Here is a 27,950-nt window from a genome sequence, read left to right as displayed (position 1 = left end):
TAGTCATGATCGAGGGAAAGATGAACAGAGCAAAGCACAGAGAGATCCTTTATAAAAACCTGCTCCAGAGGAAAACAGGACAACGACCCTAAGCACACAACCAAGACAACGCAGGATTGGCTTCGGGACAAGTCTCTGAATGTCCTTGAGTGGCCCAGCCAGAGCTCGGACTTGAACCCAATCAAACATCTCTGGAGAGACCTGAAAATAGCTGTGCAGCGACGCTCCGCATCCAACCTGACGGAGTTTGAGAGAGTCTGCAGAGAAGAATGGGAGAAACTTCCCAAATACAGGTGTGCCAAGCTTGTAGCGTCATACCCAAGAAGACAACCTTTGGCTGTAATCGCTGCCAAATGTGCTTCAACAAAGTACTGAGTAAAGGGTCTGAATACTTATGTAAATGTTATATCTCAGTTTGATTTTTTTATAAATGTGCAATCATTTCGAAAAACTAGTTTTTCTTTGTCATTATGGGGTATTGTGTGTAGAATGATGAGGGGAAAAAACTATTTAATCCATTTTAGAATAAGGCTATAACATATTAAAATGTGGAAAAAGTCAAGAGGTATGAATACTTTCCGAATCCACTGTATACTGTATTCTAGTCAAGGCCTATCCTATTTAACTATTGCTCTACATATACTATTCTATCCTATATATTCTTCAGGTATACTACATATTCTGTCCACATACTGTCTATAATGTCTATAAATCCCATCATATATAGTGCCTTGCGAAAGTATTCACCCCCTTGGCATTTTTCCTATTTTGTTGCCTTACAACCTGGAATTAAAATATATTTTGGGGGGGGTTGTATCCTTTGATTTACACAACAGGCCTACCACTTTGAAGATGCAAAATATTTTTTCTTGTGAAACAAACAAGAAATAAGACAAAAAAACTGAAAACTTGAGCATGCATAACTATTCACCCCCCCAAAGTCAATACTTTGTAGAGCCACCTTTTGCAGAAATTACAGCTGCAAGTCTCTTGGGATATGTCTCTATAAGCTTGCCACATCTAGCCACTGGGATTTTTGCCCATTCTTCATGGAAAAACTGCTCCAGCTCCTTCAAGTTGGATGGGTTCCGCTGGTGTACAGCAATCTTTAAGTCATACCACAGATTCTCAATTGGATTGAGGTCTGGGCTTTGACTAGGCCATTCCAAGACATTTAAATGTTTCCCCTTAAACCACTCGAGTGTTGCTTTAGCAGTATGCTTAGGGTCATTGTCCTGCTGGAAGGTGAACCTCAGTCCCAGTCTCAAATCTATGGAAGACTGAAACAGGTTTCCCTCAAGAATTTCCCTGTATTTAGCACCAGCCATCATTACTTCAATTCTGACCAGTTTCCCAGTCCCTGACGATGAAATACATCCCCACAGCATGATGCTGCCACCCCCATGCTTCAATGTGGGGATGTTGTTCTCTGGGTGATGAGAGGTGTTGGGTTTGTTCCAGACATAGCGTTTTCCTTGATGGCCAAAAAGCTAAATTTTAATCTCATCTGACCAAAGTACCTTCTTCCATATGTTTTGGGTGTCTCCCACATGCCTTTTGGCGAATACAACGTGTTTGCTTATTTTTTTCTTTAAACAATGTCTTTTTTTCTGGCCACTCTTCCGTAAAGCCCAGCTCTGTGGAGTGTACGGCTTAAAGTGGTCCTATGGAAAGATACTCCAATCTCAGCTGTGGAGCTTTGCAGCTCCTTCAGGGTTATCTTTGGTCTCTTTGTTGCCTCTGATTAATTCCCTCCTTGCCTGGTCCGTGAGTTTTGGTTGGCGGCCCTCTCTTGGCAGGTTTGCTGTGGTGCCATATTCTTTCCATTTTTAAAACATGGATTTAATGGTGCTCGGTGGGATGTTCAAAGTTTCTGATATTTTTTTATAACCCAACCCTTATCTGTATTTCTCCACAACTTTGTCCCTGACCTGTTTGGAGAGCTCCTTGGTCTTCATGGTGCCGCTTGCTTGGTGGTGCCCCTTGCTTAGTGGTGTTGCAGACACTGGGGCCTTTCAGAACAGGTGTACATATACTGAGATCATGTGACAGATCATGTGACACTTAGATTGCACACCGGTGGACTTTATTTAAATAATTATGCGACTTCCGAAGGTAATTGGTTGCACCAGATCTTATTTAGGGGCTTCATAGCAAAGGGGGTGAATACATATGCACCCATCACTTTTCCGTTTTGTATTCTTTAGAATTTTTTTTTTTTAAATTTCACTTCCCCAATTTGGACTATTTTGTGTATGTCCATTACATGAAATCCAAATAAAAATCAATTTAAATTACAGGTTGTAATGCAACAAAGTAGGAAAAACGCCAAGGGGGGTGAATACTTTTGCAAATGCCTTCAGAAAGTATTCACACCCCTTGACTTTTTCCACATTTTGTTGTGTTACAGCCTGAATTTAAAATTGATTAAATGTAGATTGTTTTTACACTGACTTACACACAATACCCCATAATGTCAAAGTGGAATTATGTTTTTTATTTTATTTGTACAAATTAATAAAAAATGAGAAGTTGAAATGTATTGATTCAATAATTTTTGGTTATTGCAAGGTTTGGTTATTTGGTTATTGCAAGCCTAAATAACTTCAGGAGTAAAACAATCCTTAATAAGTCACATAATAAGTTGCATGGACTCACTCTGTGTGCGGTAATAGTGTTTAGCAAGATTTTTGAATGACTACCTCATCTCTGTACCCCACACGTACAATTGTCTGTAAGGCCCATCAGTCGAGCAGTTAATTTCAAACACAGATTCAACCACAAAGACCAGGGAGATTTTCCAATGCCTCACAAAGAAGGGCACCTATTGGTAGATAAGTAAAATAAAAAATTTAAATACATTGAATATCCCTATGAACATGTTGAAGTTATTAATTACACTTTGAATGGTGTTTCAATACACCCAGTCACTACAAAGATACAGGAAACCGCTCAGGGATTTCACCATGAGGCCAGTGGTGCAGTGGTGACTTTAAAACAGTTACAGAGTTTAATGGCTGTGATAGGAGAAAACTGAGGATGGATCAACAACATTGTAGTTACTCCACAAAATTAACCTAAATGACAGAGTGAAAAGAAGGAAGCCTGTACAGAATTTACATACTCCAAAACATGAATCCTGTTTGTAAAAAGGCACTAAAGTAATACTGCAAAAAATGTGGCAAAGCAATTCATTTTTTGGCCCGATTACAACGTGTTATGTTTGGGACAAATCCAATACAACACATTACTGAGTACCACCATCCATATTCCCAAGCATAGTGGTGGCTGCATCATGTTATGAGTATGCTTGTAATCTAAACTAATTGGGGCTAAGCACAGGCAAAATCATAGAGGAAAACCTGGTTGTCTGCTTTCCAACAGACACTGAGATATTAATTCACCTTTCAACAGGACAATAACCTAAAACACAAGGCCAAATCTACACTGGAGTTGCTTACCAAGAAGAAAGTCAAAGTTCTTGAGTGACCGAGTTACAGTTGTGACTTAAATCTACTTCAAAATCTATGACAAGTCTTGAAAATGGTTGTCTAGCAATGATCACCAACCAATTGACAGAGCTTGAAGAATTTTTAAAAGAATAATGGGTAAATGTTGCATAATTCAGGTGTGGAAAGCTCTTAAAAACGTACCCAGAAAGACTCACAGCTGTAATCGCTGCCAAAGGGTCTTCTACAAAGTATTGACTCAGGGGTGTGAATACAGTACTTATGAAAATGAGCTATTTCTATATTTCATTTTCAATAAATTAGCCAAAATGTCTAAATACATGTTTTCACATTTTTATTATGGGGTATTGTATGTAGATGGGTGAGAAAAAAAATATATTTAATACATTTTGAATTCAGGCTTTAACACAACAAAATGTGGAATAATTGTGGTCTCTGACATTGCTCGTCCTAATATTTCTATATTTCTTAATTTCATGTGCTTACTTTTTTAGATATGTGTGTATTGTTGTGTATTGTTAGATATTACTGCACTGTTGGAGCTAGGAACACAAGCATTTCTCTACACCCACGATAACATCTGCTAAATATGTTTGTGACCAATACCGTTTGATTGGATTTTCCCACTTTGTTTTCTCTCTTGCTGGAATCAGTTTAAAGGAAAAAAGCCAGATTGGAAAGATAGCATTTTTATTTGAAACAAGGATGTAAATACCAGTTCTTTGATTCTGTCTGTCTCCGTCTCCAATATTTATTTTCATTGTTTGTTGTTGCCCACATTCCTAGACAATCATTTATGTTCATCCAGTGTCCTGACCGAGAAGGAATTTCATCTATAACCTTCTGAGGGCTGTTTTTATTTTTAAGGAGCGAGCTGGTAGGGGGAAAAGAAAACAATGGAGGTATTCTCTGATTCTCAATGCCCAACGGCCCAGTACAACCACCAGCCAAGATCTTGCATGCTTCTCTCTGCCAGGCTTGACTTGACCAGTCTGTCACCCTTAGTGCCACAAAGGGCACAGTCAGTGCCAGTGTAAATATGGTTAAAGAGATGCATTTGTCATATCCTGCTGTTAAACTGTGCCTAAGAAGGGCTCATTGGCGATGGCACATGCTGTGGGAAAGACTGTGGGGCTTCCCATTGTATATTTGAGCCTAAATCTAGCTTTTCAGCATTGAAATGTGAGCTAAAAGGGGTATTTTGTGTATTCAGAGATTGTGTGCCATCTGACATGAGTCTTTTTGTGTATGTGTGTGTTCAGGGTGTGTGTGTGACCGCGGTGGATCAGTGCTGGAGTTGTGTGATGCGTCAGGGCGCTGCATTTGTGGTGATGGTGTGGAGGGTGAGAGATGTGACCGCTGTCGACCAGGACACCACTCATTCCCTAACTGCCAAGGTGAGAAACCTGTCGCCCATCTCCCTCTCACCAAACCACACCTCAAATAGCATGTGTCTTCTGACTTGTATCTTTGTGTTTGTTCAGAGTGTGTGTGCGATGGCAGTGGTTCGGTGCTGGAGATGTGTGACGCATCAGGGCGCTGCGTGTGTCGTGGAGGGGTGGAGGGCGAGAGATGTGACCGCTGTCGACCGGGTTACCACTCCTTTCCTAACTGCCAAGGTCAGAAACCTTTCCCTCTCATCAAACCACAACTGAAATAGATCAACAATTGTCATCCTCTTTGAAGTTAATTTTACCACGTAAACATGACCTCACGAAAGTTCAAGTTGTTTGAAAATCAATTGTTTTGTTTAATTGTTGACTAAAATCAATCAACCTGTAGTTGATGTAAACCGTAATCACTTTCCCACCACTTCAGTGTGCCGCTGTGACGGTGCAGGTGTGACTGACAGGGTCTGTGGGCCCAACGGACAGTGCCGTTGCCGTGTCAACTACTTCGGAAGTCAATGTGACCAGTGTGCCCCTGGTTACTATGGATACCCAGACTGTGCCTGTACGTGTTTTAAACCTCTTGTTTTGGCCGCACCCATGGGAGGGCTACTGTATTGCAGACACTGATATGCCCACAGTGACCTTTCCATGACCTAGCTGTTGCTGCTGTTGGAAAAACCGATGGGCATAATCTCACAGGGCTTAATGTAGCCTCCTCTTCAGCCCTGTAGAGCTACGTACCTTGATTCACCCACAATAACATGTAAATCCCAACACTCATTCACACTCATTTACCCCATAGAAATATAATCTAATCTAGTCATTCTATTTCTATTATTGACCCATGGTTGTTTGAACAAAACAATACACAGAAAGCAACGGCAAACTTTGCCCACTACAGTATTTAAAGGATTTAGTATGATCTGTTCCGTCTGAGACATTTGATTTGAATGCTAAGCCATATCATTCTCACATGAGACATCTCACAGTCCCTCTCCATGTCTCTCTCTCCCTAGCCTGCCAGTGTTTAGGGGAGGGTTCCTATGACTCCATGTGTAACCAAGTATCAGGCCAGTGTCTGTGTCGCCCTGGGGTGGTGGGACAGCAGTGTGATCGCTGTGCCGGGTCAGGCCTCCGCTTCCCCCAGTGTTCAGGTAACCTCTCGGCCTCACTAGACACTTTCTTCCTTTTCTTTTTTATTATCCGTTCATATTATTGTGGTTTATTTAGACAGGTTAGAATTAGAGGGGGAGGGTGGACACAGAGATCGAACCCATTGTCTCTGGGGTCAGAACATAGTCGGAAGTTTACATACACTTAGGTTGGAGTCATTAAAACTCGTTTTTCAACCACTCCACAAATTTGTTGTTAACAAACTATCGTTTTGGCAAGTTGGTTAGAACATCTACTTTGTTCATGACACAAGTCATTTTGCCAACAATTGTTTACAGACAGATTATTTCACTTATAATTCACTGTATCACAATTCCAGTGGGTCAGAAGTTTACATACACTAAGTTGACTGTTCCTTTAAACAGCTTGGAAAATTCCAGAAAATTGTCATGGCTTTAGAAGCTTCTGATAGGCTAATTGACATCATTTGAGTCAATTGGAGGTGTACCTGTGGATATACTTCAAGGCCTACCTTCAAACTCAGCACCTCTTTGCTTGACATCATGGGAAAATCAAAAGAAATCAGCCAAGACCTCAGAAAAAACATTGTAGACCTTCACAAGTCTGGTTCATCCTTGGGAGCAATTTCCAAACGCCTGAAGGTACCACGTTCATCTGTACAAACAATAGTACGTAAGTATAAACACCATGGGACCACGCAGCCGACATACCGCTCAGGAAGGAGACGCGCTCTGTCTCCTAGAGATGAACGTACTTTGGTGCGAAAAGTGCAAATCGATCCCAGAACAACAACAAAGGACCTTGTGAAGATGCTGGAGGAAACAGGTACAAAAGTATCTGTATCCACAGTAAAACGAGTCCTATATCGACATAACCTGAAAGGCCGCTCAGCAAGGAAGAAGTCACTGCTCCAAAACCGCCATAAAAACTCCAGACTACGGTTTGCAACTGCACATGGGGACAAAGATCGTACTTTTTGGAGAAATGTCCTCTGGTCTGATGAAACAAAAATAGAACTGTTTGGCCATAATGACCATCATTATGTTAGGAAGAAAAATGGGGAGGCTTGCAAGCCGAAGAACACCATCCCAACCGTGAAGCACGGGGGTGGCAGCATCATGTTGTGGGGGTGCTTTGCTGCAGGAGGGACTGGTGCACCTCATAAAATAGATGGCATCATGAGGTATGAAAATTATGTGGATATATTGAAGCAACATCTCAAGACATCAGTCGGGGAAGTTAAAACTTGGTCGCAAATGGGTCTTCCAAATGGACAATGACCGCAAGCATACTTCCAAAGTTGTGGCAAAATGGCTTAAGGACAGCAAAGTCAAGGTATTGGAGTGGCCATCACAAAGCCCTGACCTCAATCCCATGGAAAATTTGTTGGCAGAACTGTAAAAGAGTGTGCGAGCAAGGAGGCCTACAAACCTGACTCAGTTACACTAGCTCTGTCAGGAGGAATGGGTCAAAATTCACCCAACTTATTGTGGGAAGCTTCTGGAAGGCTACCCAAAACGTTTGACCCAAGTTAAACAATTTAAAGGCAATGCTACCAAATACTAACTGAGTGTATGTAAACTTCTGACCCAATGGGAATGTGATGAAAGAAATAAAAGCTGAAATAAATCATTCTCTCTACTATTATTCTGACATTTAACAAAGTAAAGTGGTGATCCTAACTGACCTAAGACAGGGAATTTTTACTGGGATTAAATGTCAGGAATTGTGAAAAACTGAGTTTAAATGTATTTGGCTAAGATGTATGTAAACTTCTGACTTCAACTGTATGTGGTAGGAACCAGGTGTGTTCCCACAAGACCACGGGCTCTATACTCTATACTCATACTCATCTTTACTCATTGGCTACCTGTAACCTAAACCGTCTTTGTGATGTGGAGATAGAGGTGGTCCTAAGATGTGGCATCCCCACGGGAGTTCAATGGTTGTTTTTCACAGGGGGGTGTTTTCTCAATGTGGTTTATTCAATGTGTAAAATGTATTAGTGTGGAGATTGTTTTCATATCCAGCCTAGTGGTACAGGTTTACTTCAAGTCCAGACCTTGCTAACAAAGTACTGTTCTGTAAATGTATGCTTAGAGCATAGCTGTCTGTCCTCTTCATAAAATAAGAATTTGGGTGAAGTTTTACAGACCTGCAATTGATTGCTTTTGTGAGTGTACTGTACTTATTACATTAGCACACTTGCCACTTAGTTACATTTGGTTCCCTGTTGATACATATAGAGCAGGAGGTCAGGAGCACACACCTGGTGTCTTAGCTCTAAATCAGTCCCTGTGTTAGAGGGGAGCAATGAAAATATTCAGTGGAACTGGCTTTGAGGTCCAGAGTGGAGTTTGAGGGATATAGATTCATGTAAATGTTTTCACCTCAACCTACGACATCGTTTCTTCCAGCCTCCATCACCCAGTGTAACCCAGCAGGGTCAGAGGTCAGCACAGCAGATCCACAAACGGTACGTAGCCTATGCCTCCCACAACATGGCTGACTGAGAAATCTTTACTTTACTTTATGAGATTTATTTGCCTTCCCCAACATGGCAAACTCTCAGCCTCTTTATCTTGATTGTTTTAGTAGCTGAGGCAATGGGAGTACCTGCAGTCATAAAACAAGGGCCTGTGATCATCAGTTGTTGTGTTCACATGTGTCTATTCCACAGGAGGTTGGTGGCAACTTAATTGGGGAGGACAGACTCATAGTAAAGGCTGGAATGGAATAAATGGAATGGTATCTAACTCATCAAAGACATGGTCTCCATGTGTTTGATACCATTCCATTCAATCCATTCCAGCCATTATTATGCGCTGTCCTCCCCTCAGCAGCCTCCTGTGCTCTATTCACCTTCCTATATCTGATAACAGTATTGCTAAACCCCGTATCTGGTAATGTTTACAAGGAAGTGTTTTTTTTTTTTTACTGCCCGCTGGAAATGACAATTAACTGTAATCAAAAGAGGAAATGCGACTTCCTTCCATTAAAAGAAAATAACGGAACACGGCCTGGCTGTATCAATGCTCCAGTACGGCTGTATCAATGCTCCAGTAACGCAGGATTTCCAGAAGCTGATTTGACCCTTTTTCTTCCTTGGGGGTTTGCTTTGTGTGAAATGTTTAGTTGGAAGGGAAACATCATTAACATTGTGAATAGTTATTGAAATGTATTACACAACTGGATCAATTGGATTTCGGTTAAGTGTAATCTTTTGTTTTAGGGTTTTGTTCCACATTAAAGCACAGCTTCTACTTTTTAAACAGTGTTCTCCAATATGCTGTAAGTAAGTAAATAGCCTTGTCCGAGCCAGGACAGCCCGTAAGGTAGGAGCCTATCTCTGGTTTCTGTAGCTTGATACACCAGTACACCGCCTGGACAGGACACTAGTCTGTGGCAGGGCCTTACACCAATCCTTCTCCTTAATGCTGAGTACCAAGCCAATGCTGTGTCTCCATGTGATGCTGAGTCAAATATCCATCTCTAAATCATTCCAAGCTGTCTGCTTCATAACATACTGTTCCCGAGGCACCTCCAGTGCCAAAAGAAGGGACTGTTTGATTGTCTCTGAGGGAAAAGCTTACTTGACATTTGCTGGCATTTAAGCTGATATTAGCATTTGCGTTGACTCTTTTCTTCATTACTGTGTCTGTCTGTCTATGTGGGTCGTCCTGACACAGGGTTCCTGTGGCTGCCTGCCCAACGTGGAGGGAACACTGTGTGACATGTGTAAACCTCTCTACTGGAACCTGGCAACAGAGAACCCCAGCGGCTGTATAGGTTGGTGACCTACATATGACTCTAACCGACTAAAGCCTCGTCCCATTCTATGTGTTGTAGCCAGTTTTTCTAGCGTTCATGAATAGAAGATTTGGATACAGCACATATGATACAGAACAATGGGCTAACATTACTTTACTGATATCTGCAGCATCAGACAACAGAAATCCTGATGTAAAATCAATATTTCATCCATTGCTAATTAGTCTGTTGGAAAAGGACAATTTGATATACAGTACCAATCAAAAGTTTGGACACACCTACTCATTCAAAGGTGATTGTGGAGGCCAGGTCATCTGATGCAGCACTCCATCACTCGCCTTCTACGTCAAATAGCCCTTACACAGCCTGGAGGTGTGTTGGGGTCATTGTCATGTTGTAAAACAAGCATAAACCAGATGGTATGGAGTATCTCTGCAGAATGCTGTGGTAGTCATGCTGGTTAAGTGTGCCTTGAATTCTAAATAAATCACTGACAGTCTCACCAGCAAAGCACTCCCACACCATCACACCTCCTCCTCCATGCTTCCCGGTGGGAACCACACATGCAGAGATCATCCGTTCACCTATTCTGCGTCTCACACAGACATGACGGTTGGAACCAAAAATCTCAAATATGGACTCATCAGACCAAAGGACAGATTTCCACCAGTCTAATGTCCATTGCTCGTGTTTGTTGGCCTAAGCAAGTCTCTTCTTCTTATTGGTGTCCTTTAGTAGTGGTTTCTTTGCAGAAATTTGACCATGAAAGCCTGATTCATGCAGTCTCCTCTGAACAGTTGATGTTGAGATGTGTCTGTTACTTAAACTCTGAAGCATTTATTTGGGCTGCAATTTCTGAGGCTGGTAACCTCTAATGAACTTCTCCTCTGCAACAGAGGCAACTCTGGGTCTTCTTTTCCTGTGGCGGTTCTCATGAGAGCCAGTTGCGACTTGAAGAAACTTTCAAAGTTCTTGAAATGTTCCGTATTGACTGACCTTCATGTTTTAAAGTAATGATGGACTGTTGTTTCTCTTTGCTTATTTGAGCTGTTCTTGCCATAATATGGACTTGGTCTTTTACCAAATAGGGCTAGCTTCTGTATACCACCCCTACCTTGTTACAACATAACTGATTGGCTGAAAAGCATTAAGAAATAAAGAAATTCCACATATTGACTTTTAACAAGGCACACCTGTTAATTGAAATGCATTCCTGGTGACTACCTCATGAATCTGGTTGAGAGAATGCCAAGAGTGTGCAAAGCTGTCATCAAGGCAAAGGGTGGCTACTTTGAAGAATCTAAAATATATTTTGATTTGTTTAACACTTTTTTGGTTACTACATGATTCAATACAGTATGTGTCACTTCATAGTTTTGATGCCTTCACTATTATTCTACAATGTAGAAAATAGTAAAAATAAAGAAAAACCCTTGAATGAGTAGGTGTGTCCAAACCTTTGACTGGTACTGTACTTGGTAACAGTATAGTGTTTCTTTTTGAGTGTCCCGGTCTGTTAAAACCTGAAAAGAAAGAAAAAGCGAGAAAAAACTCCAATCCCTCCAGAAATCTGGGTTGCACTGCACACCTGCGTGTGGAGAAGGCAGCAATCAGCAGTGTTTTCAGCAGTATTAGATAACCGGTGTTATTAAACCTGAGGAAGTGCTGACATCAGAAACCACTCTGCCTCTTCGCCCAGGAGACATGGCAGCATGTCAGAAACAACTCTTTCTTTCTGTCCCTCCTAAGGATGTTTTGGGAAAACATGTTAACACAGAGCGCCCAAGGGAAAAGTGTGCTTCTCTTCTCAACGTGGTGCTCTGTTAACAGCAGTGTCACTAAAACTTTGTGGGTCCATGAGGTAAATGCTTTTTGATTAGAACGGAGTACATCTTTGCCAGTGCAACAATAACCTCCCAGTCAAGGATGGGATACAGGTGTCAGTTGTAGGGGGGAAAAGAAAATGAGAATACCCCTTGCTTAAAGAAACATGTGCCCTAAAATCACCTTCCTCATCCTCATAATTCAGAGCTGACTTTCTTCTCAACTAGCCAGTGCAGTGTAGGAACAGCCGCAGGCTTTGTCCAGATACCTGTCTAGAGTTACAGCTCTACTCTGCAGCAGGAATGTTATCACCACCGCCTGCCTGCTGCCAGGAGATATATGGATGGAGGGAAGAAAGAAGAGCTTTTAATATTCCAGAAATGCCTCAGGTTTTAATGTGGCTGAACGGATACTGAGGGTTGTTCTCTGACAGACAGAGAGAGAGAGCAGTGGCTCCCCTGGTCCTTTGATGTGGATATGTGCAGCTGTCACGAGAATTTTCTATCACAATGATAATAACTAACAATCAATAGCTTTGACCAATCCCCGAGGTTTGTAAGACCATGGGTTTAATAATAATTAGGCAAAGACTCAGCTTATGCAAAAGATTAGTACCGTTTATTCAGAGAACGTTCTAAAGTCCACAATACAAAAACATCCATTTTATACTGGCTCCTTACGCACATACCTTCACACAAACAAGTTCAAATCTTAAGCTACGCCTTGCTCAGACAGTCTGTGTTTTTCCACTATATAGATACATTGTTTCTTTAATCTGCAACATGTTTCATAATTTTCTGCAAGCCTAACAGTTTCTCCTCTCCACGGGTGGAGACAGAATGTCCTGTAAGGAACACAGTAGTCCAGCTTGTCTGTCGATAGCTCCTCTTATCATTTGTTTCACACTTGCACCCTGCTTACATACTAAAAAGGAACAAAAAGGTCCTTGTTCTAATTCTGACTAAAACTACACACATCACCAGATTATAGTTTTATGATTCTAATACATTTCATACAATTATATGGTTTCAGGGTGGAATATTTTTAGTCATTACCATTAAGCAAATAATTCCCTTATCAGCAGCTCAGAAGATTTTTGTTGCTTCTGTTTTTCACCCATGAAGGTGGTGGAATCCTGTAATCAGAGTTTATCCCCCCCTTTTCTCTCTCTATCTCCCTCTTTTCATCTTCCCTTTTACAGTTTGTATTCTAGAATTTCTCTGCTTCTGCGTTATTGTATTGTCATTGCATCACTGAATAATATGTGACTCATTAGTTTGAAGACTTTCTCACTTTATACTTCCTGTCTCTCTCCCAGAGTGTCGCTGTGGCATCAAAGGCACCCTGAGTGGGGTAGGAGAGTGTCAACAGGTGTGTCTGTCTACCTCTGTCTGTTCATACCGCCTTATGATGCTGATACATTATGTCCAGCACAACAGTACTAACTGATGGTAAATCATTTAACCATCAATTGCTTACTGTTTAACTAGGAGGTCCATTTGTCTTGGATATGTTCCTTTATTACACTACTAAATCCCAATTTACTTGGTAACATTCACCTATCACTGGCAGTTCCCCGTTAACTTCAACATTGTCTCCTATTGTAGAAAAGTGGCCAGTGTTACTGCAAGCCCAACGTGTGCAGCCATACCTGTGACACATGCACGGAGGGCTACTACCTGCTGCAGAAGAGGAACTATTTTGGCTGTCAAGGTGAGTCAGCTGACCAAACATGAACCAGACTGGCTTCCTATGAACGCACAGCCTTTATCTTATCCATCTAGCTAATGTGTTGAGACTCAGCCTCTGAATGTTTCACAGTGCAGGGTGTGCCTTTTTTATCCTACAAAGATTGTCACTCTTGACCAAACATTGTTTGAGTAATAGATACGTAGTTAACATGTTTGGGAGAAAACCTCGTGTCACGGCTTGACCTCATGATCAGTTATGGTTGTGTTTTAATCAGAAAGACCTCATTGACCTGCTGCTTCTCTCCGATAGGCTGCCAGTGTGATGTGGGAGGAGCCATAGGCAGAGGGTGTGATGAGATGTCTGGACAGTGCCAGTGTCGGAAGAACGTAGTGGGCCGCACCTGCACTGAGTAAGGACGGACTGAAACTAAACACAATCACATGTTTTTGACATTCTGCTTAAGTTCTCACACGAATTGGAGCAAATGTTGTTAAATATTGATGAATGGCAAGAAACAAACAGCAAATCCTAAAACCTCAGAGATTTCATGCATTCTAAATCAAGACTGCCATGATTATGTTCCAAACATATGAAACATTGCTCAAGTGTTTTATTCTTACTCTCTCTCCATCCACCCCTTCTCCCCCCTCCTGTCTGACCGTACCAGGCCAGCACCTAACTACTACTTCCCCAGCCTGCACCACCTGAGGTATGAGGTGGAGGATGGCATCACCCCCAACGCCAGGCCCGTACGCTTCGGCTACGACCCCCAGACGTTCCCAGGATTCAGCTGGAGAGGTTACGCCATCATGTCCCCAGCGCAGGTAAGACACATGATGATGCTAATAGGTGGACCTTAAATCTGTTCCTGTCTGACCTGCTTGACATCTTCATTATTTAATAGTGGCTTTTTTCCCTTCTACTCTAAGCCTCATTTCTGGTGTACATTCTTTGTAGAAGTGCTAGATGCTGCTACAAGCATTTCTTATGATGAATATGCTTGGTGGATGGTGTTGACTTTTGTGGTGATTGTTGTGGTGGTAGTGTTTTTCTTTTGAGTGTGTTGGAGTGATTGTCGGCTGTACAGTAGCAGGCCACTCTCCCAGTCAGTCCTAACCCTGGGGTGTGTCAGAAATGGAACCGTATACCCTGTATAGTGTACTACTTTTGACAAGGCTCTGGTCAAAAGTAGTGCCCTATATAGGGAATAAGGTGCCACCCCTGTTTCTCCTCAGCCAGAGGTGATCCTATCGTTAGCTGTGGGTTTCCCCGGCCCCTTCCACATAATGGTTCGCTACGTCACCACTACCCCCCGCAGACCCACACAGGGGCGGCGGCATAGGGAGCGAGCCCGAGCCAGGATCTTGGTGGTGGACGAGCCTGATTTTCACTCTTGCTGTGACTGTAAGTGATGGGTGTTTTCCCTCTGCTCAGCTATAGCCTGGTCCCGGATCTGTTTGTGCTGTCTTGCCTACTCCTGTGGTCGTGGGACCAGGCTAGCTCTGCTCTCCTCTGTTGATCAGCTTACTGCTTCGTCTTCCCTTTCTAACCCCCTTCTATCCCTCTACCTTGTCTACCAGCATGGCCTTCTAGTCTACTAACAGTATAACTGTACCCCCCCCCCCCACCACCACCACAACCGTCCTGCACCCCCCCCCGTGTCTGTCTAACTCCTGTCCCTGCAGAGTGAAGTGAGAGTAACAGTGCATGTGGACGAGGCAAGGCGATCCTTGTTCCAACTTGTCCTGCGGTACGCTAACCCCAGCAGCCAGGACAGTGTGACTGGTAGTGTAACGGCTACCTATGTCCGAGGTGGCCAAGGTAAGGCTGCCTCTCTAACTCCTGCTTCACACAACATCATATTAGTCTCCTATCAAACAGTTTTATCTCCCGTGCACCCCTCAAACACAGATACACGGATAAACTTACAGTATAGGCTGTAAAAGTGTTTCATGCAAGTCTTTCCGTGATCTTTTGTTTGGCAATGCTTTACTACAGGGATGAGCAACTCCAGTTCTCTAATTGCGCGTTCTAATCTGAAAATGAGGATTAGTTGATTATTGGAGTCAGGTGAGTTAGCTGGCTGGGACAGTGACCAAAGTGTGAACCCAATCAGGCCTCCGAGGACTGGAGTTGCCCATTCCTGCATTACTACCTTGAAATGGCATGGGGTGCCTAATCACACCGTTGATGTTATACCTCGGGCCCACCCAGACATTTTTGTTTTAACACAAAACTGCCACACCTCAATTCGTCAACAGCTTGGCGATTAGTTGACTAATTGAGTCAGGTGTGTCAGTTAAATCAGGTGTCCCCGAGGAGAGGGTTGGGAAACCCTACCTTAGACTACAGGAATACACGTCAACCTTTGTGCTGTTAACTGTAAGGACTTGTGTTGCTTTGTTTAACAGTATATAGCTGTATCCTGATTGGTTGATTGAATGATTCATTCATTGATTGGTTGATTGTATCCTGCAGGGTCAGGTCAGAGTAAGGAAGTGGTGTTTCCTTCTAGCTCCTCCCCTGCCTACCTCACAGTCCCTGGGGACGGCTTCGCTGAGCCGTTCACACTGACCCCTGGGAAATGGATCATACGCATCCAGGCAGAGGGCCTTCTACTGGTGAGGCCAGGATTGTTAGTCTGTGATACCATCTGTCAGTGACCGAAGAGAAAAAAAGGAAGCAAAAATGTAGAGGAATAGGTCATAAATGTGTTCTTCTCTCTCTGCTCTCCACTGTCCTCCCAGGACTACTTGGTGCTGCTGCCCAGTGATTACTACGAGGCTCCCTTCCTCCAGGAGAAGATCGCCCAGCCCTGCACGTACACATTCACCGCAGACAGAGACACAAAGTAATCCCCGTGTTCCCTCAATGCTCTTTACCAAGGCATACAGTTCTGTCAGGTGCATGTTGGCCCCAGACAGTATATCTGCTCAATGTATGGACTGTACATACATGTAGTCTGTGCAAGGTTGTGTTATGCATGTTATCCCCAGACTCTGACCGCAGTTGTGTCTGTCCCTCCCTCTCTCCTTCCCTACAGCTGTCTGCTGTATAAGCACATGGCGATGAACAGGTTCAGCTCTGTGCTGGGCTCTCAGGGCCAGTTCTCCAGCCAGTGGAGACGCAGGAGGAGACAGGCCCTCGTCCGCCGGCCAACTCCAGCCCACCCCGAGATGGCCTCGCTCACCGGGAGACAGGTGGGTCTAGGTCTGGGGCTCTGCTGCGCACGCACAATCACACACACACACACACACACACACACACACACACACACACACACACACACACACACACACACACACACACACACACACACACACACACACACACACACACACACTCAAATACGCTCACAAACATACTTTTTGTCCCTCTGATTGTGATGGTTTATGGCTTTTATTTTATAGTTGGACAGTAAATGCATAGTGTGACTCTGAGACGCTGCATTTGCCCTCCCCCATGTCTGTGTTTGTGTCCTGTAGGCCCAGTTACAGCTGAGCCTGCGTGTGTCTCCACCCGGTCCCTACATCCTGGTCCTTGAGTATGCCAGCGAGGTAGACATGGTCCAGAACGTCAACCTCATCATCGCTGACCAATCAGAGAGTCATATCCAGGCCAGAGCCAACATCTACAGCTGCCATTACAGGTTTGTGTGTGTACTGTACGTTTACTGAGTGCAATGTTTCGTTCCTGTCCTTCAATAGTGTTTATATAGTTTGTACTCGAGAGGCAGTGTTGGCAAGTCATTTGTGTGCATTTTGTGTAATAAACCTGTTTTAATGCAGCTCTCCAGCTCTGTAATACCGTTGATCATTGAGGGTGTCTATCCAATACTTGTCCATGCAGCTTCCTTTGTCGCAGTGTGGCGGTTGACGGAACCAATCGCGCTGCAGTGTTCCAGTTTACCCACAAGGCCGAGCTTCTTCTACAGACCTCCACAGCCTCAATGCTGCTGGTGAGAAAGAACCATTTTATTCCATTGCATAGCAGCAAGATCCGCACGTATGCAACCTCTTCTGTTTTGTCTTCCTTTTTTTTATTGTAGTGTGCATATTCTCTAGTAAATGGAAGGGTACCGATTCCCGGTACCTACTGTATAAAAGTGAGTTAATGTTCAAATGAAATACTTTCGTTTCCTGTTGCCATTTTGACTGTGTATTCCTCTGTAGTATAAAGTGTATGCAGTGCCCGCGGAGGAGTTCTCCATGGAGTACCTGGACCCCAAGGTGCTCTGTGTCTCTGTCCACGGACGCTTCACTGAGGACAGGTAAGCTGTTTTACCTCATAATACTATGTTGTAATGCCAGGGGACTTTAAGTGGCTTTTTCAATATAGACAGCTGGCGTTTTTGACAACTAGCAATCAGCAGCAATGAGCAAACATGGTAGTAATAGTAGTGCCTGTACTTTACAGGTAGTGGGCTTGTTGTGCAATCAGTAGCACTGTCTCTGGGGGGTAGATGCTAGCTGTTGTTGTGGGGATACTTACCTTCCACACATCTGTTTTCCAGGTGTGATTCAATGCATTCCTCAGCCAGGGCCAGGGTCACTTAACTGAGGCTGTCTGATATCCAGGCCAACTTCTCCTCTCCACCTAGCACACCTGGGTTCAACTAGTACTTGTTTCCTTCCAAATACTTAAGGCTGCACTTGATTGAGCTTTCCTGATGCAATGGAACCAATGGAATAGTCAGAAAAGTGCTAATTTGTACTCTGGGCAGGCATAATCAAAGTATATGAAAGAAAACAAATCCGATTTGAACACTGGTCTGACAGCCAGTGATGACTAGTTGTCAGCAGCACCAGTCCTGTTATTATACGGCTAGTTTCTACAGGCTCTTTTTACACCACTTTCAGTGTAAACTGACTGCCTGCCTGGCACCACTATTGTTGAAGGTAATAATCACGGTGATATCTCAGGGGAAATAAACAGTGAAAGTGAGGGGAAAAACCCTGGTCAAGACACTTGTTGTTTGATGTTGATGGTTCAGACACATTACAAAAGGCCTTTCCTTTCATGTTGTTCTGCTGTTTCCACAAAGCAAAATAAGGAGGGAAAGCATGAAAAGATCAGCCCCACATCAGGCCTGAGAAAACACATAGCTTGAAATTGAATTGGTGATAAGAGGATTGATAAGGACTTAAAACTGAGAAAAGAAAGAGTGAGGTTTTGACTCAAAGGGACGTTTTTTTGAGATCGCGAAATTAGTCTTTGTTGGTCAGTGAGAGAGGATGAAGGAGAACGATAGAGAGAGAGAGTTAAGGGGGTTAAGATCAAGTCTGCAGGCATAGGGGATTAAGGTTTGCTCCACTCAAGAAGTGTGTGTGTGTGTGTGTGTGTGTGTGTGTGTGTGTGTGTGTGTGTGTGTGTGTGTGTGTGTGTGTGTGTGTGTGTGTGTGTGTGTGTGTGTGTGTGTGTGTAATTTAGGGGCTTCTATACATTGACGAGAGAGAATGTGATAGTTATAAGATGTCTACATATGAAAGCTGTTTACTCCAGATTTCACAGGTCACAACCTCTATGTGGTCACTGCCCCTGCTAATAACCAGTCATATTTGTATCCCAGTGGTGCTTAGCAAACACTTCAGAAGCTGCTTCTGAAATGGACCCTGGTCAAATGTAGTGCACTATATGTAGGGAATAGGGTGCCATTTCAGATGCACAAACCTTCACCTCCTGTATTCTGTTCCCCCTTTCTTTCTTCCCTCCAGTCAGTACTGTGTTCCCAGCCAGTACGACAGGCCCTCCACAGCTCTGGTTCTGGACGCAGCTCGGGACGCGCGCCACTCCTCCCCACATGTCGTCCCCCAGCAGAGGGAGAGTGAAGAGTGGAGACAAAGACGACAGTCAGGGGCTGGGGGCTTCCCTTTCCCTGGAGCCCAGAGTGAAGGGGTACTACTCAAATCTCCCCAGGTACGGAGCTGGGCCTGTATAATGCTACTGCTTGGAGTGGGACCATGCACTGGAAAGCATGTGGGGCTTGAGATATGAAGCCCACAGCTTCACTAACATTAATGGCAGTAACATCCCTATAGGGTTACAGTATATAGTTAATGAGCCGGTTTTTAAGTGGTACGAAGCACATTTCTGTGGAAACGGACAACAAAATTGAATTTGATCTCATTTCTGTGGTGTTTACACGTTTCTCCACATTGTGTTCTTTCTCTGTTCCTCTACTCCTCCAGACAGAGATCCGTTTCAGTGCCAGGGTGCCAGTTCCTGGCAGGTATGTGTTTGTGGTCCACTACTGTCAACCTGAACACACCACCTTCCCTGTGGAGGTACGGGTGGATGCCGGACACACGTGGGCCGGTGAGTTTGGTGCGAAATGTAGGTGTATGAAGCCGTTGATCCAGATTGATATGGTTGGATAGAGAGTGTATATGAGCCAGGACCTTACTGACTCCGACATCATTCTGGATGTAATGAAATAGAAGTCTACTCAAAGAAGGAATGTGATTATCAATGGTCATGAACATACAGTAGTAGCTAGTCCCCTATTCTATGGTAGTATTGTCTGGGAGAGGCTGTTGTGTGTTTTGCGGGTTCTAGTGGTCTCTGGTGCTCGGGTGATTCCCTTTTAAGAGGGGATCACTCCTCCCTCCCTCCCTCTCTTTCCTCCCTCTCTTTCCTCCCCTCTCCTCTCTCCTCCCCTCTCTCACCTCCCCCTCCTCCTCTCTCCTCCCCTCTCTCACCTCTCTCTCCTCCCCTCTCTCACCTCCCCCTCCTCCTCTCTCCTCCCCTCTCTCCTCCCCCTCCTCCTCCTCTCTCCTCCCCTCTCTCACCTCGCCCTCCTCCTCTCTCCTCCCCTCTCTCACCTCGCCCTCCTCCCCTCTCTCACCTCGCCCTCCTCCCCTCTCTCTCCTCCCCTCTCTCACCTCGCCCTCCTCTTCTCCTCTCTCCTTCCCTCTCTCTCCTCCCTGCTCCTCTCTCCTCCCCTCTCCTCCCCTCTCTATACCCGCTTCCCTCTTTTTACTCCTCCCTACTGCTGCTCCATCCGCCTAATACACCCCCTCTCCTCTCATCATGCTTTCTCCTCTCCTCCTTCTACTACTTGCTCTCTCCTCCCCTCTATCTTCCCAAACACTGGTCCTCCGCCCAATCCCCCCTTCCTCCTCTACGACTATGCCTCCTTACCCCCTGCTGCACCCCCACCTTCCTCTCTCTACCTCAGGCTCTGTGAATGCCTCTTTCTGCCCGGGGGTCTCCTGCTGCAGGGAGGTGGTCATCGCTGAGAGGCGCATCGCTCTGGACCTTCCCCAGCAAGACATGGCCATCTCTCTCAAGGTTCCACCCGGGAAGACCCTCACTCTGGTCAGTTTTTTCATGTCAGTCACTATTACTCTATTAATTAGCCTACTTACAGTTGAAGGAGGAGAACACCTTCCTGGATTCAGGAAAACCTTCACTCTAGTCCTATGTGGTTATGCCTGTAGTGTAGTTCAGGAGGATTCCGGAGGATTTAGGAGTCTAGGATATGCTGTATTAGACTTACCAGGTTTGCACGGTACTGCTCTCTTGCCTCCGTGTTTGATCATGTCCCAAACAACTACTAAACAACCGGCGGCCTGTATTCTACCTGGTAACCCCCACTCCGTCCAATTAGAGCTAAGCTCTCAAACCCAGTAAGCCAGTGAAGCTTACAGCTAAGTTTGTATTAGCTGTAGGCTGTTTATTATAGCATAATTATAATATCATAATTAACATACCCCACCTGGGTTGGGGACAATCCCATTTAAATTTCAGTCTGTTCAGAAAGTAAACCAAATTCCAATTCCAGATGTTCATAATTTAAAAGCATTGAAAATGAAAATTTGAATGTCAGTGTACTTCCTGAATTGACTGGAATTGAAATGGAATTGACCTCAACCCTGTACCCCACGTAGTCTCCCACTGCAGATAAGACCAACCACAATACAGTTCAGTATCGCTGAAATACCCTGTGTTTTGTGTGTTTTTAGAAATGTTATCATTGTTAAGTCTGTCAGGTAAAACCGTTTCTTACGCTATGATAAGTCTCAAAGTGGGCGTTTCTGAGAGAGATAAGCCTACAACATTATCGTTTGGATTTGAAGGTTTGTTTTGTACCGCTTCTTCAGGATTACATCTTGGTGGTTCCTGACGATAGCTACACCCCTGATCTCCTGAAAGAGAAACCGTTTGATAAGTCATCTGATTTCACCAGGCAGTGTGGAGGACCAAGCTTTTCTATAGAGTGAGTATTCAGTTCAGTGATCGTGTGCCAGTGGGTTTCTCAAGACTTTGACCAAGCAAAACCATGTGCCCTGTGGAATGGAATCAACAGCTTTGCTGAGTGATATGAAGATTAGATCATTCAGTATGATTGTAATTGCAGGATCATATCATGTTTATTTGAGACTTAAATTTCGACTTCGTGTGTGGTGAAATTAACCGGGGGAGTGGATTATTATAATAATACTTTTTTAAGGGAGTAGTTGTTTTTAATGTGTGGATGTAAACACGATCAATACTCAGAATTTCATAACTACTTTATTTGATTGACCCCTGACTCCGAATGTTCTCTTCCTGTTCCAACAGCCCCAGAACGTCCTCCCAGTTCTGCAGAGACTCGGCCCGCTCCCTGGTAGCAGCCTATAGTGACGGGGCCCTGCCCTGCTACTGTGACAAATCAGGGGCTACGGGGCCCACCTGTAACCCTGTAGGGGGCCAGTGTCCCTGTAGGCCCCATGTGATCGGTCGGCAGTGTACACGATGTGCCACAGGATACTACGGCTTCCCCTACTGCAGACGTAAGTATATTTAAGATACTAAAATGTCTCACACACACACACACATAGTTTATAACCCTAAACTGTCTTTATCCCCCCCCTAGCGTGTGAGTGTGGCCAGCGGCTGTGCCACGAGGTGACAGGTCAGTGTATCTGCCCGCCCCAGACAGTGAAGCCAGTCTGTGACGTGTGTGAGAGCCAGACGTTCAGCTACCACCCTCTAGTGGGCTGTGAGGGCTGTGACTGCTCCCCCAACGGAGTCAGGCCCAACGCAGGGAGAGAATGTGACCGTGACACGGGACAGTGCACGTGAGTAGAGCTCTGTGTAGAGACTAAATCCACATAAAAAAATACTACAGTTTACTATAGAATACTACAGTACTTACTATAGAATTCTGTAGTAAACTGTAATATACTGTATAATAATATACTACACACTGTAGTATCCCTCGATCATGTGTAGTACTTAGTATAGAATGGTGTAGAATACTATAGTAAATACTGCAATATTTAATTAGCATATATCCTGTCCATTCCCCTCCATATCCCAATTTGTGCCACCCGTACGTGAGAAACAAGTTTAGACCATATATTGTGTTCCCTATGGTTATAGAAAAGAGCAGAAGTTCTGAACTGTCTGTTCAGAACCCAGTCCTACCTACCTACAGGTTATGGACAATTTGCTGTAGGTTTCCTAAAGGAGAAAGCTTCCCACTTCTATGTCAAAGATAATAAGAAAATTAACACCACAGTAAATACTTAAGCAATAAGGCCCGAGGGGGTGTGGTATATGGCCAATATACCACGGGTAAGGGCTGTTCTTACACTCGTGCCTGGACACAGCCCTTAGCTGTGGTATGTTGGCCATATACCACAAACCCCCAAGGTGCCTTATTGCTATTATAAACCGGTTACCAACGTAATTAGAGCAGTAAAAATAAATGTTTGTCATACCCGTGGTATGCCAATCAGCATTCAGGGCTCGATCCACCCAGTTTATAATACAGTTTATACAACAGGTGGGACTAATCCTGAATGCTGATTGGTTAAAACCGCATTCCAGCCGGTGTTTATTCCACAAATTACCACCGGCTAAATCTATGACATTAAAATGCTTATTTCCTCTGTTCCATCTGACTGTAGAATCCACCATCTCATCAGCAGAGGCAGAGAAGTTATAAACTTGATCTTCGCTATAAAAAGCATCTAGACATTATCTCACATTTCTTTTAGACTAACATTTGGTTTTCAACAGCGGAGATTTGTATAAACCTTGCTGTCTGTCTATCCGACAATTTAAACATTGTTTTAATATTCAAATTCGATCTCCTGCTGTCCCATAGTAATGAACGAGTCGGGATGAGACAGACAGACAGACAGGCAGCGTTTCTCAGCCAGTCAAAATCATGAGTCAGCATCATATACAAAAAAAAGGTCAAATGAAACGCAGCTAATTTGCAGTCTTTCCAGCTTCAATTTGAGGTGATTGTGTTACTGTAGCCGTGTTGTTGGCTAGCTCCTCTGAACAACAGTGTCCTGATGAGTGAGCATCAGGACATTTTCTATGCCAGGCGAAATCGCACCTCATTAGCTCATCGTTATGGATGTATGTAAATAAATGTCACTAGAAAACATCTTAAACAAATGCAAATGCAGTTACTTTGCTGTTATTCTGGGTGTACCTTTTGACGTGACTGTAAGTTAGCTGTAGTTGGCTAGCTAGTAAGCAAGGGATAAGAATGTTGCCCGTCAGTATGGCAGTGGAACATTTAGAACAATGGACTGTGTCGCGTCCATAGATACAGAACAAAAAGACTGAACGACTAGGTCACTTCTCTAGCAACCCTAGATTTGTGTCGGGACTATATCTTGTGGAATTAATAAAAAATAAAGTTTTTAATGAAACATTATCACTTTATCACTTCAACACCAGGAAATCAGCTGATTTTGGAATCTGTTCCCAAGTATTTCCACTCATAATAGGGAGACAAGTCATCGCATACAAATATAAGCAAGATTTGAAATTATTATGTTTTTGTGGAATATTATATCTGTTTGGGCTTCTTGCGGTCAATTTGCAATCTATTTGTAATTATGTTCCGGCCCCCAGACCACCCACTCAAGGAAAAAATCATCCCTTGGCTGAATCTAGTTGATGATCCATGGTAAACACTATAGTATTTATTTTATATAGGAAACACCACATAAGGTAAAGGTTGTGGAGTTTTGAATGAGATAATACGTTTTAGGTCTCTGTATTTTTTAGCACCTTTCCTCTCATGGCCAGTAGCTGAATATTTGAACATGCTGTGGATGAGATTTCCAAGTACAATCATGTTAATTGTATGTATATGTTCTGTGTGTGTGAAGGTGTAAGCCCAGGATCGGTGGGCGGCAGTGTGACCGGTGTGCTGCAGGGTTCTACAGGTTCCCAGACTGTGTCCCATGTAACTGTAACCAGGGAGGGGTCACACCTGATATATGTCACCCTGACACAGGACAGTGCCTCTGCAAGGTGACCTTATAATGCTGTATGCTTTTAAACAATAAATCATAATATTTGGATCGTCTAAATGAAGTGTACATTCTCAAATAGTGTGTTAAATCTACGTCTTTAACATTTCGACCAGACTTATTCAGGGTCGATCACCTAATTTAGCCTCAAATAGTCTCATCTGTAAAAAAAAAAAAAAAAAAAAACAATGAACATCTCTGAGGGCTTCTCTATTGGGAAACAATGTGACTGGTTATTAGCAGGGTCAGTGACCAGGAAAAGGTTGTGACCTGTGAAATCTGGAGTAAACAGTAAGCAGCCGTATGTCCTGTTGTTGTAGAGGAACGTGCAGGGTGCCCGCTGTGATGCCTGTAGAGACGGGTCCTTCCACTTTGACCCCTCCCACCCCAGAGGCTGCGTCAGTTGCTTCTGCTTTGGAGCCACCGACCAGTGCCAGAGCTCTGGCAAACGCAGGGGGAAGGTGTGTGCGTGTGCATTCGTGCATGCGTATGTGCTTGCGTGTGTGTGTGTGTGTTTCTGAAGTTTTATTGGCATTTTCATTGACATATTCTTTCCGTGCCATAGAAATGTGAAATAAGTTGTAATTACACTGTACCTGTTCAGACACATGATCAAACCCTTATCTAGCTAAATGATCAGTGTTGAAACAACCCACATTCCATGGAGTGGATATACCCACAGCATTGCCACACCTGCAGAACATAACTCCATTGCACACAGCATTATTCCTATGTACATAATGGCATTTTACCAAACCATAGGCCGATAATATATAGTACAATCCTCTTTGCCTTCGCCTCCACTAGTTTATGGACATGCGTGGCTGGCGTCTGGAGAGGGCTGACCAGGAGGAGGTGGCATCAGTCCTCAACCCGTCCAGTAACACTGTGGTAGCAGACGTACAGGAGTTGCCTGGCACTACCCAGCTCCTCCACTGGGTGGCGCCACCATCCTACCTGGTAGACCGGGTGAGTAGAGAGTGGAACTTGAGAGGACATGTACTGTTGGAATAGAATAGCTCAGTTTAAAAAAAGAGGACATGTTTCCGTAATATTTGGAAGTTCTTTTTATATCAGACTTGAGCATTTTTTACATTTGATCAGTTGTTATTTAGCTGTGGATTCAGTGACAAGAACAGAAGGCAGGGCTTCAAGCAGCTGCCATTGAGCCTAAATACCAGTGCTTTAACAGTTCAACACTGGGTCGACACTGGGTCCTGTACCAGTCCCATTGACTCTGACTGATTACATGTAATCTGATTACAAAAAACTGTAAATGTAATCAGATTACAGATATTTTGGAAAAACTAGATGATTAGTTCTTGAATTACCTTTAAATTCAGAAATGATGTTTGTGAAAAAATACATTGACACCTTTCTGTTTTCTCACTGACATTCAATTCAGCATTGTTCCACCTGAGCTAGTCTGACCACAAGTCAGAGACCACTTTGATGACACACCAAATGCGTTTGATGGATCCTTTTTGTCTTCTTCTAATGTCTCTTAAGGGGAAAGTAATCCAAAAGTAATCAGATTACGTCACTGGGTTGGGGTAATCCATAAATGACGTTACTGATTACAATTTTGGACAGATAACTAGTAACTGTAACGGATTATATTTAGAAAGTATCCTACCCAACCCTGCTGATAGTATTCCACTCCTGTCTCAGGTGTCATCCTATGGGGGCTACCTCACCTACCAGGCTAAATCCTTTGGGATTCCCAGTGAGGGGATGTCGCTGATGGACCGCAGACCTGATGTTCTGCTCAGTGTACGTACATTATGACACATTGTATCATCACTTACTGCTGATTATGACATCTCTCTAATTGGTGTATAAGTCATATATATATATATACACAGTACCAGTCAAAGGTTTAGACACACCTATACATTCAAGGGTTTTTCTTTATTTTGACTATTTTCTACATTGTGCAATAATAGTGTAGACATATGGAATCATGTAGTAACCAAAAAAGTGTTAAACAAATCAAAATATATTTTATATTTGAGATTCTTCAAAGTAGCCACCCTTTGCCTTGATGACAGATTTGCACACCGTATTTGATAAAAGACCAAGTCCATTTTATGGCAAGAACAGCTCAAATAAGCAAAGAGAAATAACAGTCCATCATTACTTTAAGACATGAAGGTCAGTCAATCCGGAAAATTTAAAGAACTTTGAATGTTTCTTCAAGTGCAGTTGCAAAAACCATCAAGCTCTATGATGAAACTGGCTCTCATGAGGACCACCACAGGAATGGAAGACCCAGAGTTACCTCTGCTGCAGAGGATAAGTTCATTAGAGTTACCAACCTCAGAAATCGGCAATTAACTGCACCTCAGAGTTCAAGTAACAGACACATCTCAACATCAACTGTTTAGAAGAGACTGCGTGAATCAGGCCTTCATGGTCAAATTGCTGCAAAGAAACCACTACTAAAGGACACCAATAAGAAGATGAGACTTGCTTGGGCCAAGAAACATCAGCAATGGATAATAGACCGGTGGAAATCTGTCCTTTGGTCTGATGAGTCCAAATTTGAGATTTTTGGTTCCAACCGCTGTGTCTTTGTGAGACGCAGAGTAGGTGAACCGATGATCTCTGCATGTGTGGTTCCCACCGTGAAGCATGGAGGGAATGTGTGATGGTGTGGGAGTGCTTTGCTGGTGACACTGTCTGTAATTTATTTAGAATTCAAGGTCCACTTAACCGGCATGGCTACCACAGCATTCTGCAGTGATACACCATCCCATCTGGTTTGCGCTTAGTGGGACTATCATTTGTTTATCAACAGGACAATGACCCAACACACCTCCAGGCTAAGGGCTATTTGACCAAGAAGGAAAGTGATGGAGTGCTGCATCAGATGACCTGACCTCCACAATCCCCTGACCTCAACCCAATTGAGATGGTTTGGGATGAGTTGGACCGCAGAGTGAAGGAAAAGCAGCCAACTAGTGCTCAGCATACGTGGGAACTCCTTCAAGACTGTTGGAAAAGCATTCCTCTTGAAGTTGGTTGAGAGAATGCCAAGAGTGTGCAAAGCTGTCATAAAGGGTGGCTATTTGAAGGATCTCAAATATAAAATATATTTTGATTTAACACCTTTTTTTGGTTACTACATGTGTTATTTCATAGTTTTGATGTCTTCACTATTATTGCACAATGTAGAAAATAGTAAAAATAGAGAAAAACCCTTGAATAAGTAGGTGTGTCCAAACCTTTGACTGGTACTGTATATGAGTCATGATGACTTCCTGTTTTGAGTAACCCAGTGTTATTTGTCTGTGAATTTCTCAGGGCCAGGAGATGACCCTGGTCCACATGTCCCCACATACCCCTAATCCTGACAGACTCCACCAGGGCAGAGTCCAGCTAGTAGAGGTAAAACCTAA

General features: G+C 43.5%; 1 protein-coding gene across 1 annotated transcript in view; it reads left to right on the top strand.

The window, feature by feature from the left end:
• LOC120019821 (laminin subunit alpha-3-like) overlaps positions 1-27,950 on the top strand; it is a 108,545-nt gene that overhangs the window by 56,417 nt on the left and 24,178 nt on the right. Inside the window, exons 12-39 of the mRNA XM_038963234.1 lie at positions 4,733-4,867; positions 4,955-5,089; positions 5,878-6,015; positions 8,413-8,471; positions 8,676-8,678; positions 9,685-9,784; positions 12,909-12,961; positions 13,198-13,303; positions 13,592-13,691; positions 13,950-14,106; positions 14,968-15,094; positions 15,761-15,903; positions 16,030-16,133; positions 16,326-16,482; positions 16,768-16,931; positions 17,132-17,240; positions 17,455-17,552; positions 18,997-19,198; positions 19,471-19,597; positions 20,460-20,599; positions 21,385-21,500; positions 21,845-22,056; positions 22,140-22,344; positions 24,406-24,550; positions 24,870-25,010; positions 25,357-25,518; positions 26,221-26,322; positions 27,856-27,939. Of these exons, the coding sequence (XP_038819162.1) occupies positions 4,733-4,867; positions 4,955-5,089; positions 5,878-6,015; positions 8,413-8,471; positions 8,676-8,678; positions 9,685-9,784; positions 12,909-12,961; positions 13,198-13,303; positions 13,592-13,691; positions 13,950-14,106; positions 14,968-15,094; positions 15,761-15,903; positions 16,030-16,133; positions 16,326-16,482; positions 16,768-16,931; positions 17,132-17,240; positions 17,455-17,552; positions 18,997-19,198; positions 19,471-19,597; positions 20,460-20,599; positions 21,385-21,500; positions 21,845-22,056; positions 22,140-22,344; positions 24,406-24,550; positions 24,870-25,010; positions 25,357-25,518; positions 26,221-26,322; positions 27,856-27,939 (3,524 nt within the window). The remainder of the gene's footprint in view (positions 1-4,732; positions 4,868-4,954; positions 5,090-5,877; positions 6,016-8,412; positions 8,472-8,675; positions 8,679-9,684; positions 9,785-12,908; positions 12,962-13,197; positions 13,304-13,591; positions 13,692-13,949; positions 14,107-14,967; positions 15,095-15,760; positions 15,904-16,029; positions 16,134-16,325; positions 16,483-16,767; positions 16,932-17,131; positions 17,241-17,454; positions 17,553-18,996; positions 19,199-19,470; positions 19,598-20,459; positions 20,600-21,384; positions 21,501-21,844; positions 22,057-22,139; positions 22,345-24,405; positions 24,551-24,869; positions 25,011-25,356; positions 25,519-26,220; positions 26,323-27,855; positions 27,940-27,950) is intronic.

This window comes from Salvelinus namaycush, chromosome 25, assembly GCF_016432855.1.
Source record: "Salvelinus namaycush isolate Seneca chromosome 25, SaNama_1.0, whole genome shotgun sequence".
Taxonomy (NCBI): Eukaryota; Metazoa; Chordata; class Actinopteri; order Salmoniformes; family Salmonidae; genus Salvelinus; species Salvelinus namaycush.
Note: the sequence above shows the minus strand (reverse complement) of the source record. Positions and strands in the feature narration are given on the sequence as shown.